At 39.8% G+C, this 16,360-nt stretch overlaps 1 protein-coding gene and 1 long non-coding RNA gene across 33 annotated transcripts in view; one reads left to right on the top strand and one right to left on the bottom strand.

Moving 5' to 3' along the window:
• Nucleotides 1–16,360, top strand: part of ANK2 (ankyrin 2) — a 210,166-nt gene that overhangs the window by 107,533 nt on the left and 86,273 nt on the right. For 28 of the 32 annotated variants that reach the window (XM_053461465.1, XM_053461487.1, XM_053461481.1 and 25 more), the window contains one exon: nt 9,955–10,056. In XM_053461465.1, the coding sequence (XP_053317440.1) occupies nt 9,955–10,056 (102 nt within the window). Of the gene's footprint in view, nt 1–400; nt 728–9,954; nt 10,057–16,360 lie in introns of those variants that run through there. The other 4 variants (XM_053461459.1, XM_053461477.1, XM_053461478.1 and 1 more) reach the window with 1 other exon arrangement.
• On the bottom strand, nt 7,031–7,181 carry LOC128485913 (uncharacterized). The gene is made up of 2 exons (XR_008352245.1): nt 7,121–7,181; nt 7,031–7,079 (listed from the first exon to the last, which is right to left on the bottom strand). It is a non-coding gene; the product is annotated as an uncharacterized LOC128485913 (long non-coding RNA).

Below are 16,360 nucleotides of genomic sequence, written 5' to 3'. Positions count from 1 at the left end.
AATGAATATACATTATCTCACAAGGTAATCTGCTGCCCTTCAGTAATCAGGTTTCCGTTATTAAGTGCCCACTAAATTCACCGGGTGTAAGTGTGTGTGAATTGCAGCCATGGATGCGGTGTCAGTTAAGTGTCCCATTACCGGTTTTGTCATTTAGGAAGAATGTACGGTAATACATCAGTGACATCCATTACATAAGCAGAAGACAGAGGGGAGTGGAAAAAAAAAATCAAAACATGGCACACAGGGTGTAATTCAATAGGGCTCACATGCACAGCCGAGGCATTTCACACTGCTATGTGCTGTGAACACTGGCTGTGTATTGGAAAGCACTCCCCTCCCAACTCCATTTACATGCATAACTGGCCTAGTAGGTGTAAAAATAGCCAGGCTGAGCCTGAATTGGAAATGGACACTGGATGGTGTCTGCAGTTGCTAGAAGCGAATTGTGAGAGTGAGTCCAGCCAGCAGAGAGGTTAGAACGTGGGGGTGATCTTCTACAGGGCAACGAAGGAGCGGTCGCTGTCTAACCGGGCCAGACGCTGACGGTCGAGGCTGTTAGCAAGAGAACACAGATTCTGCTGATATAGTTATGGGAAATGCACCTCTTTGCCAGACCTGTCACACAGACAAAACCATAAGTCCTCATGGAAATATCCCAGACTTGGATAAAATCTCTGATTATTATGGGTTTATGAACGAAGGAGAATTAGAGCATGAAGTTGTGGTAAGTGTATTGAAAGGCAGGTGGGGAGTCGGGAGAGGGGATATGGTCCTTAACCTGGTGGAGAGATGCTTGATGGACAAGACAGACATGCCTTGTTTTAAAGTGATATTTGACATGTGCTAAGCAATTCCGCTTTAATGTTGTAGGGGTAAGAGGGCTATATGGCAGAAATCCATGTCCTTGTGAATATGTTATTGAATATGTTATTGTTGGTCCTTCATGCTCGGATACCTGCAATATGCAGATGCGAGCCATGCTATTTGTGCTACCTGACATTCCCTAGTCTCGTGGCACACCTTCCTGTGACCGGTGCTGTGACCGGTGCCGGTGCTAACAATGTGAATCTCATATTGATATGTGAATTGCAGAATATTTTGGGCTTTTTCAAGACTTTATTGTTCTACGTTGAGAGAAGTCTGAACACAAAACAAAGTCTTCTTTGTGGCTATGGAATTTGCCTGCATTGGCAGGTTAAATGTGTGTGTGTGCTTGTCTGGTATACTTCTGCAGGCGCCAAAAATTTAAATCCACTTGTACGCATATACACCTGGCATGGATGGCATCTTGAGGGTTTCCTCCGAGTCCATGTACACAGTAGAGCGCAGATTGCATGTGCACAGTTTCCTGACATGTTCCAGAATGTCTTGAATCCAGACGGATATATAAAATATACACACTCTCATTTATGTTGGGTTTACTTGAAGTAAATCCTTCTGTGTAAATAAATCCTAGGGTTGTTTGAACCAAGTCTGCTGTCACATCTAACACTTTGATTACAGCAGCATCTCTGAAGAATAAAGCAACTCTTGCTATTAGTACATTCGTACAAAAAGTGTAAATGTAAAAATGTTTATTTATGTATTTGATACATATTTCCAAAAATGTAAATAGCACAGAATATATATATATATATATATATATATATAACAAATGACTGTTATATGACTGTTAATGAATGATTCTATTTTCCGTTACATTTTAATGGGCATACAGCTTTTGGGATGTGTAACTGCATGATTTCATATTGGAACTCCTTTTGAGAATGGTTAAGCATCAGGACAGGCTTCATATGGCATTGTATTACTAGTTATGTGCTGTATCTGCTTTTTTCAAAGCATTCGATGTAATGGTCTTTGGAGTATTAGAGGTCCGCAGAGACGTGTCACATGCACACCTTGATTATTTGGTGCCCTTGAGCAAGCAGTTAACATACTTGTGAAATATTTTTGGCGCACACTGGCTACATCGTTAGGGAAAAAAATCAAGAACAGGCTGGCATGATAGGGCTTGTACCTGCAGGTGCTGGTTCACAATCCAGTAGGAGTAGCAATGAAGAGATCTACATCATGCCTGCTGGATTTCACTCCACAAACGTATGGAGGTGTAAGAATATTTTAGAGGAAAATAGGAAAAATAGAAGCATAGCATTCTGATGGCAGATAAGAACTGTTGGGCCCTTCTACTCAGCTTATCGTTCCTGATCTAGAGCACTTAGAGTCTTTAGACTCTGTGGACTTGGAAAGAGGACCACAAACTAAGGTTTTACCAACTTGACAACTTAATATAGAAACATAGAATCTCAAGGCAGATAAGAACCAATCAACCCATCTAGTCTGCGTGTTTTTCCTGATTTAAGACTGATTTGAGAATCAGTTCTTGGCCTTGTCGTAGGTTCAGGATAGCTTTATGCTTATCCCATGTATGCTTAAAGTCCCTCACTGCATAAGCCTCTACCATTTCTGTGCCATTTATCTACCACTCTCTCAGTAAAGTAAAACATACTCACGTTACATCTACATCTCTGACCGTCCAGTTTTAGTCTTTGACCTCTTGTAACATTCCCTTCTAAGCTTCCCTCCTGTACTTTGTTAGATCACTGTAAGTATTTAAATGTTTCTGTTACATCTCCTCTCCCTCCCTTTTCCTTTTAACTACACAGAACACACTACTGAGTTTGATGTACAGTACATTCTCCGAAATATAATCGATCTAGTATAATGGAGCTATTTCCCTTTTTTAAGGAAAGTGCCATAAAATCTTAAAAAAACGCATATAAATATATATGTTGAGGAATTAAGGAGTTTGGGACACAAAAAAGATTGAAATGTAGCTACATAATAGTATTAGCAGAAAAGAATCAGCTTGCCCCTCTAGTGTTCATTATGACCTGAGCTCTGTTCTTTTAAGGGACCCCAAGGAAACAGGGATATCATGACATAGATATACATTTAATAATGTGATCATGATGTGATGGAAGCTGTGAGCAAAAAAGATTTGTAGTTCAGTGACTATTACTGTGGGGAGAGGAGGAGGAGGAGGAAGGTGTGACTCAATGCTCTGATTCCTTGGACCCCACGTGTGAGATTTCATATTAAAGGAAATATATATTTTGTTGTGTTTGTGTCTAACTGTTTGGGGTTTACCCAGGTTATCCGTCTAGGAAACAATTTATACAGTATTTGTGGAGGTACGTCTTTTGTGGGGTTTATTTATTTATTTATTTGGTTTTAGGTGAATACCCTTGGAAAAATGATGAAAAACCAGTGGATTACCCCTTAAAATAACTTGTCAGATATATGTTTGGTGTGAAATGTATGAAATAAAGAGAAGCATCTGCATGTTCAACAGCATTGTATTGGGAAAGATACAATGAATGCAACGTGACACAGCATAGATAAGGAATTAGGAGAAAGTGATATTAAACAATAGACCACATGATAGATTTGTCACCCAAAGAATATTAATTATTAAAATATTTTTAAAAAATGCTTATATGCTGCTCATTGGACACCTTCTTATTTTGTTTTTGTAATGTTTTTACTACTGAAATTGAAAACGAAACAGGAAAAGGTTTAGGTGATCGACTAACATTTCATTTTTATATCTTATGTGACAGGTATGTTAAAACTGCCATTAAAATGGTAAAATGACCATATGGTGGGCTAAAAATGTTATCATAACTCATGGGTGGTTTGCTTTGTTCCATTAAATGATATTAACATTGTTTAGCGCTAGAAAAATGAAATATTTTACGAATACAAGTAATATGTGCATTATTTGTGGCATATCACTTAATAAAGAACATATATGTACGCTACTCACAAGCTATTGTCTCATAGTTTCTATCATTTATGTTATTTTCCACAAATGGAATTATATATATATATATATATATTGTGACAAACCCTGTAGCATGAGGGCCCTACATGTCACTTTTTAGGGGTCCTAAGCACAGTCCTCTAGGGCAATCAGAGTCAGGAACAGCAGTTTTGAACCAAAACAGCACTTTATTTTTAATTGCTGAAACTCCAAAAACCAAATCATAAAAATAAAACCTAGCTCCCAATTGGAGCCCTCTCTAACTTAACTATGCTGGTCTAAACTGACCAGCCTAATCACTCACTAACTCGACCTCCCAGCCAGACCCAGCTACACCAGGCTCTGGAAAACCTCCCCCAGACAGCACACACAATGTCCAGGCAGGTATTGCCTCACTTGGCACAGGGATGATCTTGTTCAGGGCCTCTCCTTGCCCTGGGAGCACAGGGAACTTCCTCTTCCCCCAACAGTCTCTCTGAGTATCAGGCTCCAGGGGTTTTTAATGTCCAGCACCTGTGCCTGATGTCAGCCTCATAGAAATCCCGGACCGGATCCTGTGGACTTCTTGCCTCATGGAAAACCCGGCATGGATTTTCCACAAAATGGGGAAATGGAGCATTGGCCCACCCTGCTCTCCAATTGCTCCACCCCAGGGACCCATATGTATAATCTGCATAGCAGCTGTACTCAGATGCCATGCTAATCATCTCCCTGGGGTTCACACTGTCACATATCCTCCCCACCAGCTCAGAACCATGGGGCTGAGCGACCATGGGACTAAGCAGCTCTGCTGATGACGTCCCTCTTAGGTTGGCATCAGGGGGCTTTCCTTTCCACACACCATAAATGTGGCCCGGTAGTGGATACTTTCTCCTTGTATCCATCTGCCCTTCTGGGTTTCTGCAACCATCGGTGAATGGGAAACACACTGCACAACCATGTCTCTTCTCTGTACAAATGAACACCATTGTAGCTTGCTCATCCAAAAGTTTTACCCTGCGTGGTCTACGCGATACAGCCAAGTGCACACCATCTTCCAGCTGTTTCCCAGTAGCTTGTTCACCATCACTCCTTTTAATACCAAGCCCATTTTTATGTCCTCTTACCCCAGATGCGTGTAATGGATGGACCTTACTGTCACCTGTAGAAGGTTCCTCCTTTGACGTATGGCTTCTGCTGGACCTGGGACCAGCTGCTCCCTGGAGTAGCTTACTGCCATGTTGCTCTGCTAATTGGTCAGTACTTCCAGCACCATGCATAGTCCCTCCATCACTTAGGCCATAAAGGTTATTTTCCATGCCATTGTTCATAACAGTCTTTTCCTCCAGACAGCTTGTTTTGTACTGTATCTGCTCACTTGCTGCTTGTGCAATTTGTGACGTTTCAGATACTGTGTCCATTTCCTCTTGGACCTTAATCTGTTTCTGTAGAGCTAGCTTGGCCTCTCTTTCTTCAGCTAGCTGTATACCCAGTTCATCTAACTGGAGTTGTAGTAGTACATGTTTTTCTACTGCAGTAACCCTTTGTTCCTCAAGGGTTGCTTTCACCTCTCTCAGCTCTAAGGTTGATACCTCCAGTCGATGCCTGAGGGATATATTCTCTTTCTGCAGTTCAAGTCCAACTTGTTGCAGCTTTTCATTAGAAGTCTTGGCGTTCTCCAGACTCTCTGCCATTTTGTCTCTCTCGGCCTGGATATCAGCAACCTGCCTCAATAAAGTTTGCTTGTCCCGCTCTGTGTTAGTCAGTATTGCTTCCAGCTTACATTGGACCGTATCTCTTTCCCTTAAAGCCTGATCTCTGGAGCGGATAGCCAATGCTAACTCTTCTGCTTTTAGAAGGATAACTGCCTCCATTTGCTTTAGCTGGCCTTCTCTGGCCTGTAGCTGATCCTTGCAATATTCTAGTTCAGCCTTTACTTGGGAATACATGTCTTTTAGTGTTGAATTAGCCTTATGAAGTTCAGCACTCTCTTTACTGGCTTTAAACAAGACTTGGATTTCATCTTGTAGTTGTTTTATAGTCTCCTGCAGCTTTACCTTTTCTAGACGCTCAACTGCAAGTGTTAAATTCACACTGCTATTCTCAGAAAGGAGCCTAAATACATGCTCCGCGTCCTCTTTACCTTTCTGGGACACCTCCGCGAGACGTTTTTCAACCACCAGCAACTGTTCCTGCAACTGTTGCATCTCTTGCAGTTTTGTTGACAGGTCAACACAATGCTTTTCTCTAGAAGCAGCCACTTCAGTTTGCAAAGTGAGATTCTCTCCCTCAAGCTGGCCAATAGTTAGGTGCAATGCCGCCTGAACTTGTGCTGCTTGTTTTTTAACCTCTATTAATTCATGTTCTTTTAGCATACACTCATCAGTCAGCTTTTTGTTCTTGCAGATCTGTTTCCCAACATACTCTGACTGCTCAATCACATAGAGATTCAGCTCATCTCTGGGCATAGCTTCCACTTTCCTGAGCTTAGTAGTCCATGCCACATTGTTACATTCACCACGACTCAGTTTGCCATAGCAAACATTTAACTCTGTCAGTCTCTTAATTTCATAGTCTCTCTGTTTGATAGCATTTAGTTTATCAGTTACTTCTTTCAGCTGCAAGTTCAAATCAGAGACTTCACCCTGGTGCAGCCACTTTAAGGATTCAATTTCCTCCTTTAACTCTTGTGCCTCAATACAGGACCCTGCACACTTTATATATGCCTTTTGTGCCAGTTTCAGTGGTTCCACATATCCACTGCAGGTTGGCTGGCGAGTGAAACATGGAAAGGACATTTTATTTCTGCTTTGTCGTCCTTTTCTCATCTTGCATTAGAGCAACAGTCAGTGCAATACACAAATCCCAGAGATTGTACTCCAGGTCTTTAATCGCTCCCTCTGCAGTATGCAATCAAGTAATTACCAGCAGACCATAGCGACAAAATGCTTTTGTTTTGCAGGTTTCACAGATACACAATACTTTGATCCCGCAAGTAGAAACTTCACATCCGGATCATCCTCCATAAGCATATGTATTTCAGCCAGCAATACACAAGGGCACGTACCATGCAACAGTCTTTGCAGAGTTTCCACTCAATCCTCTGGGTTAAGCTGTAATAACGTCTGGCACATCCACTGCAGCTTGGTAGCTTCAGGCCGCACAACACTTGGGGTTCCTGGATCCAGTGTAGCACTCGTCACCAGCATCTACTCAGCTGTTCACTTGGTTCCTGCTTTCTGCCCACAGACCATAGCAGTGCTTTGCCCGCATTCTCCACCATATGTGACAAACCCTGTAGCATGAGGGCCCTACATGTCACTTTTTAGGGGTCCTAAGCACAGTCCTCTAGGGCAATCAGAGTCAGGAACAGCAGTTTTGAACCAAAACAGCACTTTATTTTTAATTGCTGAAACTCCAAAAACCAAATCATAAAAATAAAACCTAGCTCCCAATTGGAGCCCTCTCTAACTTAACTATGCTGGTCTAAACTGACCAGCCTAATCACTCACTAACTCGACCTCCCAGCCAGACCCAGCTACACCAGGCTCTGGAAAACCTCCCCCAGACAGCACACACAATGTCCAGGCAGGTATTGCCTCACTTGGCACAGGGATGATCTTGTTCAGGGCCTCTCCTTGCCCTGGGAGCACAGGGAACTTCCTCTTCCCCCAACAGTCTCTCTGAGTATCAGGCTCCAGGGGTTTTTAATGTCCAGCACCTGTGCCTGATGTCAGCCTCATAGAAATCCCGGACCGGATCCTGTGGACTTCTTGCCTCATGGAAAACCCGGCATGGATTTTCCACAAAATGGGGAAATGGAGCATTGGCCCACCCTGCTCTCCAATTGCTCCACCCCAGGGACCCATATGTATAATCTGCATAGCAGCTGTACTCAGATGCCATGCTAATCATCTCCCTGGGGTTCACACTGTCACAATATATATATATATATATATATATTTGAATGCTTGTAGTGATGAGAGTTTGTGCCCTCCCCATTGTGCCACTGAACACATATGTAGAATTGGATTCATTACTAATTCACCAGAGGAAACATATGTATTAACTCCTCTAGAGACCGAGCAGGACAAAGCCATTCTGGTGTTTTATTGGGACCAAACATGCCATAGGCAGAAACTGACAATCAGGATTAAGATAAAAAGCACAATCGGGATTTTCCATGATGTGGCCGTATTCCTTACAGGAGAGAGAGGGGCTCCGTGTCTCAGCAGGAACTGGGGTGAAAACCCAAAAGCTACTAAAAATAGACAGTGGCAGCAGATTATTTTGAAGCATAGGACCTGTCCCCAGATAACCTGCTCGGAAATCTGTCTCTAATCCGACATATAATCTGTATTCTACGCATACACACAGATGACAGACATTGCTCTGTTGAACTGTATAAATCAGAGGCATGCTGGTGCAAACAAGTAACTGGTGACTAATTCTGCTGCACCTAACATCTTCTGAACTTTCTTGGAGTCCTGTTTGTTCTGTGTTCAAACTCCATTCCTCTTTTGTTGACAACTGATGCGGATTCTGTAACTCAACTGCCAAGTCAACACCCAAATCTCACCCAGCTGTTTATTTAATATGGCAACATAAGTAACTAAACACTTTGTGAATTGTATACTTTTACAGGGACGAGTTACTGTCCCTGACACCACAAGTAAGGAAGATCTCTACTCAGTACTCAGTAATATGCATTCTTCCAAAATTAGAAAAAACAATGGGCTGAGGTAGAATCTGCAGCCCTGCAGATGCCCTCTCTTCCGCTTCAATCAGCCAATCAGTGGAAGGCAAGCCACCTCATTGAAAATTATGTGAGCACTCTGAGCTTTTCAATGGAGGTCTGAACACACCGCCACCAGAAACAGTCTTCAAGCCAGCACTGAAGCTGACCGGCACTTAAGTATATCATATAGACATGTTCAGCTGAACGCATCTCCTGCACATAACATTGCTGGGGGAGGATGGGGAAAGGGGCAAATGCATATGAGGGGAATTAGCAGCATTTTAAAGGGACCAGACAGCTACCATATGCTATGATGACTAGAGTGTGCCTTTAACATTGAGCAGTAAACTCTTTGAACCTGAGGGAGAATGGAAAAGCAGAATGTTAAAACTACTCATCTTTTAATGGGAAATATAATGTACTTTATGGCTTTTTCATTGCCGGAGGCCTTTGTATAGTTAAAAAGCACCAATAACATGGTTTCCCTATGGAGCGTCTATGAGAAATGATGAAAGAATTGGAAGCTTGATTTCCAGATAGTTTCAGACTGGATGCCTTTAATTGGACCTACATAGAAAAAAGATGTAGACTCACATACGTTTTCAGCTGCCTGGGAATTTTTAGAAGTAGATTTAATTGTACCGCATGACATTTGAACAAACAAGATTGGGCAGAAGCGTTCTCAGATTGTCAGCCGGTTAAGCTGCGACATGTCATGTGTTGGGAATATACTGTGGGTGTTCTGCGGTATCTGCTTCGAGTACAGCTCCTGCTGAGCCAGGCTTTGTCTCACATGATGGGCTAAACTTCATGGGGGTTGTTGCCACATCAATGCAGATTACTGCTTTACCTTTCAGAAATGTGTAAGGAAACATTACTGATTGCTAGCAACCTTTAGATATCTTGCCTGGAATATAATATTTTTGTAGGGTATCAGTCAGTTTCAGCAGGAGGTTGTGCGTATAGAGATTAATGGGCGTCAAGCTGCCACCTTAGCTCCTTTTGATCAGTGTGGACCGTCTGTGCGCGTTTACATTAGACCTCTAGACTTGGCTTTTCTGTAGAAAGCGTAATATTCAAGGTGACAGTTTAGTGACAAAATCTGTATTAATATTTTATTAGTCCATTGTGCAGAAGTTGAGTGCCACGAGTTCAGTTTTTCAGTTGCAAAATTAATGTACAATACAATAATTTATTTATTTACTGTAATAGTCATGGAGAATAATAGTATTTAGATAATAAAATGTGATGTGTTTTAAAATCACTGGACATAATAAGATCAGAATTCCCTAAGCCCAGCAGGGTTTCATGTTATTTTTCCAACTGACTCAACTTATCTCTGTTCTCACTATATTAAGTAGTGGGTATATACTGGATTATCAACTAAAGCCAATGTTTTTTTTCTTTACAGTCGGAAAGTAATGCGAGTTTCCTCAAAGCTGCCCGAGCTGGTAACGTGGAAAAAGTAGTGGAATATCTGAAAGGAGGGATAGACATTAACACTTGCAACCAGGTACAGTATTTCATTTTCCTTTTATTCTGTGCCTAAAAAGCAAATACTTAATTTTTGGAAATCTCTTATATGGAAATGATGTTATTTCGATGTTATCAAAGCAGCACCGAGAACCAATCCTTCAGAATTCTGATACAATTAGCTCAAAACAGACTGACCTCTCTCTTCCATGCTCTTGTTTTGACAGAAGGAGTTGATTTCAGTGAGCAATGGTGAAATATGTATTTTATCATTGACCTAACTATGCATTATAGTGGGTCTTGGGTTTACATGTTGATGAGGAGCTGAGATGCCCCTGCCTAATACAATTAGTGAGCGTTAACTAATTATTATGCAGGGTCAATGTCAAGAAAAAGGGAGACTCACAAAAACACAACTCTAAGAAGGACAAAGTTTGTCTGTCATACCCAAAGGGAACAAGAAACACTGCCATGCTGTGTAATTTTTGTGATTTCAGAATTTTATAGACAGGATACGTTGCCTTGGTACAATGACATACAAGAAGGCGAAATATCACTTTGCATCTTGTAAACATCAAAATTAAAACCCAATCTTTCATTATTTGGTTGAGAATGCCCATTTGGCTAATTAGTTAATTAGGCAAAAAAGTTGATGTGGTTGAACCATTCCAAATAACTATGTCTGATCACAAAAAGGGGCATTGTTTCCATTTTTGCCTGAAATGATGGCAATATTCATATGCTAGAGACTAAATAATTATCTTAAATCTGGTCTATAACGTCCTCAAATCCTCAAATCTTACATTTTACCGTTCTGTACTGTATAATAACTAGTCACAGAGAATGCATAAAATGATGCTATATATATATATATGTGTGTGTGTGTGTGTGTTAGGAAAACCACTTTATGTGGTTTGCTTTATTCGCTTCCTGTCTGCGTATATTATTTTTACCATCCTCCCTTCTATTAAACTGCCCTAATGGTTGGTGGGAGCTAATTGGCTACATTGTATGTATGGGGTATAATTGGGGAGTTGACTCATTCTGTATGCTAGGTTTGACATCTTTTGCCACAAATATTATCTTCCCCATGCTACAAAAAAAACAATTATCTCCAAAATAATTACACGCGTTGGCAAACCGAAATCACGTTAGTAGGTAGTTGTAATAAATTAATTTAGTTACACTTGTTTTTAGTGTGCAAAAGATTCCTTTCCTGTACAATAGATAAATTAACTCTCACAACTTGCACAGTTGACATTTTTTTGTGCAGTCTGGCTTAATTATCATGCCTCTCCCAATTCCATTTTTGCTCATGTGATGCCCAATTATCTATAAGATAATAGTTCTGGGAAATCCCACGGTACATGTTAGAGCCCAAGGTGCATGTTAGAGCCCGTAGATTTCCTTACACAGGTGTGACACTACAATAATCAGGTAGAGCATCACGTCTATTCTTAGTGAAATGCCAAGGGAAGATCCGGGCTATCGTGGAAGCCATTGATCTATGTTTAATAATATTTAAGACCAACAGAAGGGAACTATGTTTTTAAGTAATCACGTGACACATCCATTAGTTATGCTTTATACATGGTCAGTCATTTTTTAAATGAATTAAATAAGGGTAATGTTATGGTATCTGACTGTTTTGGTCCTTGATTTTAGAGAAAACAGACAATAAAACCCATATATAAAAAAAACCTCATGACATTATTGAGATGAAAACTGGGATTTCAGCCATTCAGAAGATATCCAGTTCTCAAATCGTGGTCACCAGCCAAAAAACCCCATAGATAAGAAGAAATGAATAGCATCTGTTGGCTTGTCATAAAACAGAGCATACAATATTAAATATTAAACCTACATACACCTTTATATATGTTTGAACTGCTATGTGGTCTATCATGTAATCTGAACCTAATTCAACCTTTAATTCAAAATCTCTTCTACATATTAGCTGAACCTAAGTCTTTGTTGGAGCGGTCAGGTGGCTGTAAAATTGTAGTAATAACAACATAAAATATTTTGTAATATGAAAGTTTGCATATAGAGGCAAACAAACTAGTATTGGAAACTAGAGCAGCTTGGTGGCAAATGCCTCCAAATTCATTAGCCGTTTGTAAGTATTGTGAGTTCACACAAAGGTCGATAGGCTAGCACCTATCAGACTAGTATGAGCTTTCACAGCACATGAATGCTGCGAGGGACACAAGGCTTGTACGGCCTAATGCCCATCATGTTTCACATTAGTGGTGGAAAACATGCAACATAATCAATAATAATAAAATGGATTTTGGGGCGTACCGGGAGTTGGTTCTGGCTGGTTGATTAATCTTGGAGCAAATTCATTTATAGTGGGCTGTTATTTTGGATCTCATTTTGGATGTCCTAATTACATATTTTTTTACTTTGAGATTATTTGATGGAAATATTATGTTGAGCTTTTGTCCACTTTGTATTTCACAATTTTGACATGACTGCTCATTTAAGAAACTGAAACATCGTTTTGGGATCATTCTCTATTTAGGCAAAATTTTCTAATTATGTCTGTAGCTGGGTACCAGTATGTTAATATCTGATATCTAGCTGAATTTACTAGGGGATGAAAAAAATATATTTCTTGTTAACCATCTGAGCCCTCTTAGCCCTTCTTAAGAAGAAACCCAATAAGACTTTGGAGAGTTTCTGGGTTTGGAAAAATCAACCCCCAAGTGCATGAATACTGACTACTTGATGATAGAAGGTACAATGTATCATGCTGCTGTAACTCCCAATTTAGTAAAATGAAATTTTAAGTACTTTGTACACAGAACAAAAATGTCAAGTAAAATTTAGTACAGCTGCTAATAATGTTCATTCATTAAGTGCTATTTTGGGCCTGTGGGGGCAGACAAAGGCGCACTGAGTAATGACATTAATGGTGCTTTCACTGTCTTAAAGTATGTTCAATGCTTTCAACCGCTTTAATGGGATTATAGGCAATTATTTGTTGTGTTTTTGTAATGTCTTCTTTATGCAGAAGATAGTTAACAAAGAATGTTTTCTATATTGATTAGTGGAACCCCTGATGTGAAAAAAAATGTCCTAACCTACACACCAAGTCTGTGTTAGACTCCAGGGTTTAGATACTATGCCATCTCAATTGCCTGTGTGATAATCTTTATCCAGCTAACATTAAAAATGAGCGGAAGGATGCGTAGCGCTAATAAAATAAGCATATATGTCTTTCAATAACGAGATAAGTAGGTACTTGGTGCCCCCTTAATTTGTCCCAAAATACCGTGTAAAGCCACTTATTCCGTATTAGTTGGACCAGCAGCATTACCCGTGTGCACTCCTCCTAGGATGACCAGGGGTTCCGTTCCAGAATATCGTGGGATTGCTCCTGATTAAAAGATAATAAACAAGCATTGACAACCAAAATGAATGCAAGCGGTAAACAACCGTATAACTTAATCACACCACAATATGTGAACGGCAAAACCACTTCACCACCAGTGAGACCAAATGTAAAATAGAGAGAAAGAGGCAGACGGTTGACATCTGATGTGACTAACGGACACATGGTGCGTTGACTGAGATCCCGGACTACTGCTGAGAGTCCAATTATTGAGTTATAGCACAGTCAAAAATATTCTGGGATCTCAGCCAACTCAAATTAGAAACATGTGTCTCTTACGAGTATTGTTGATTGAAGTCTACTTTTAACAGAACTTGAAACAGTTACTGCCAGCATTGAGAGGGTTTATTTTTGCTTGATTGAGCATGTACAGTGTGTTTATTTGGTTTTTGGGCGATGTGTACATTTAGTTTGGTCAGGTTTAGGTCAGGGTTTGACAAAAGGTTTTATGGTCTGAAATATAAGGGCAAAAATGCGTCCATTTTATATTCTCCTACAAACTGGAGCACCTCATTGAATAGGTTTCAGTGAAGGGTTTGCAATGGTTTCAATGTAACATTTTTTGTGCGTTCATACCGTCGAATGTACAATCATTCTGAGGTTCAGTCGGGCCATTAAATAGCTTACGGTGTTTTTTTCTGTTTTGTTTTTTACAAAATTGAGGCCAATTAAGGTTTAGTCAGGTCATTGAATCAGACCATCTATGATGCAGAAATAATCCTTTAGTCTGTTCAGAAGCATACAGGGAAAGTCAATATTAAATATTATGTAATGTAAAAAGAGTCTTAATTTTTATGTGAAATCATGGGACAATTTATCATCTTCCCCCTCCTTTCCCTACATGCAGAACGATGGTGGCCCAGTGGGGGACTCAATGTGGGAGTGTGGGAAGAGTTAAGCGGCCAGGGGAAACTTTTAAAGAAAGCAAGGGGTGGGTGGATAGTAGAGGACACCAAAGGTGTTTCCAATTGATCCGAAATTAAGACCTTGCTTTATAGTTTTCGTTTTCAAATCATGAACACCATAAGTAGCCATATCACGACCACTGGAACTCACGCCGATGTTGTCACAGGAGCCTCTTCTCTTATACACATAATAAAGAGTAGGATTTATTAGTATTTTTCATTTAACACAGTGCAAAGAGGACTGGGCACAGAACATTCATGTTGTCTGGTAACCAAGCTTTTAAATTACCCTTATTGTACCCTAATTACTTTGACTTTGACAGAAACATATATTCACTTGAATCTGTAAGTCTTAATACTGGACTAAACTGTAGCTCCTATGACCCTCAACTAGTTGGTAGCTGAGATGGTAGGAAATAAGTGGAACAGCTTTCTAGCAAAAGTGGTATAGGTTAAAACAGTAAGGGAAATAGACATGCATGGGGTAGGCATGAGGGAATCCTGAATATAAGACAAGGACTGATTAAGGTCTTTGTAGTAGGAATGATGGGCAGACTGGATTATGTTTCTGTGGAGTGTTAGAAAGTGATTCTTATTATGAACTTATAAATGAGGCTCCATAGATTAACACAGAGCAACAGGCCCAGATAGGGCTTGCTTTGAGATATTTAAGGACACTCGCGTCCCCCACTTAACAAGATTATTCAGTCTTGGCTTCAAATGTGATGTCTCCCACCAGAGATGATGACAGCAAATAAAGTTACCACCCCAAAGGCTGGTAAGAAAGCGAATCATGATGCCAGCTATAGACCCATCTCCTTCCTAAATAGGGACTTAAAAATATATGCCAAAATCCTAGCTACTACACTATTGAACCTTCTCCCTGCATTGAGCTGTAATGATCTAGTGGGGTTTGTAAAGGGGAGACAGGCTTGCGACAGTATCATGAAGGTCGTTCACGTACATTTGGTGAATCTAAAAGAATTGATAGAGGTCTTCAAATGTTTTAACCTGGCTTTGCCATTTTTACATGCACTCCTTGCATATCTCCACACCAAATCAGAAATTCTTAGGTTTTCTTTTTATATGAGTTAAGGTAGCAATAAATAGGAATTGGGAAAATGTTCTCCTCCAAGCTGGTACTGAACTTTTGACACATTCGATAACCTATATTTTACCTACTTTTGAAAAAAATATGGGCTCCATGGGAATTGACATATTTTATATTACTCTGTGCTACTTTATATTAAATAAGGTTCTTTATTATCCATTTTTGTTTTCCTAATTTTCTTATATTATGTTATTTGGCTATAGTATGTTGTTTTACAAATTATTGGATGTATAATAATCGCAAGGAAGGGATCCTTCCTTTCAAACAGATGGTGCCAAGGGATAGTAATGGTCACGAGGTAGTCATAATCATATGGACTCACTTTTAATTTCAAAGCTATGTTCTTTTGATCCTGTTTGTAACTATGAAGGAACCTGTAATGTGTATGTTTGCACCTTTACATGGAGATCCAACAAAAACATATAGTACCAAAAAAATATTCATTCTCTTTGAATCTTGCAAAATCATATGCTAAATGTCCAAATGTTTCTAATACATATCAATATTAACATTATATAAATAAAATGAAAGAATACTTCAAAGGTCATAAATACAAAGAAATAACTTGTATTGTGCATTCAAATGATATATTAATAGCACAACCTTCCAGTGTCCTTCATACAAAGTGGAATGCTACTTGGCTTGAACTCACTGAATGAATTAACATAGGAATAAATCCAGTGCTTGAGGAGCAGCTAAAAATTGCAAGTTGAAATAATGTATCCAAGTTACTATTTCTTATTATTATTAACCTTTTTTTAGGTTCTAACATATTCCGAATCTCTGTACAATAAATATGGTGTGATTAACCAGTACATAACAAAAACAAGAGTTGAGCACACTTCCCATGAGCTTGCCATCTAGCCTTTTGGCAGCTTAATACAAGGTTCCTAGCAAGGATGGTGGGCTTGTGAGGGCTCTGCCTGCA

Source organism: Spea bombifrons, chromosome 1 (genome assembly GCF_027358695.1).
Source record: "Spea bombifrons isolate aSpeBom1 chromosome 1, aSpeBom1.2.pri, whole genome shotgun sequence".
Lineage (NCBI taxonomy): Eukaryota > Metazoa > Chordata > Amphibia > Anura > Pelobatidae > Spea > Spea bombifrons.
The sequence above is the reverse complement of the archived record's forward strand: the minus strand, read 5'-3'. Positions and strand labels throughout refer to the sequence as shown.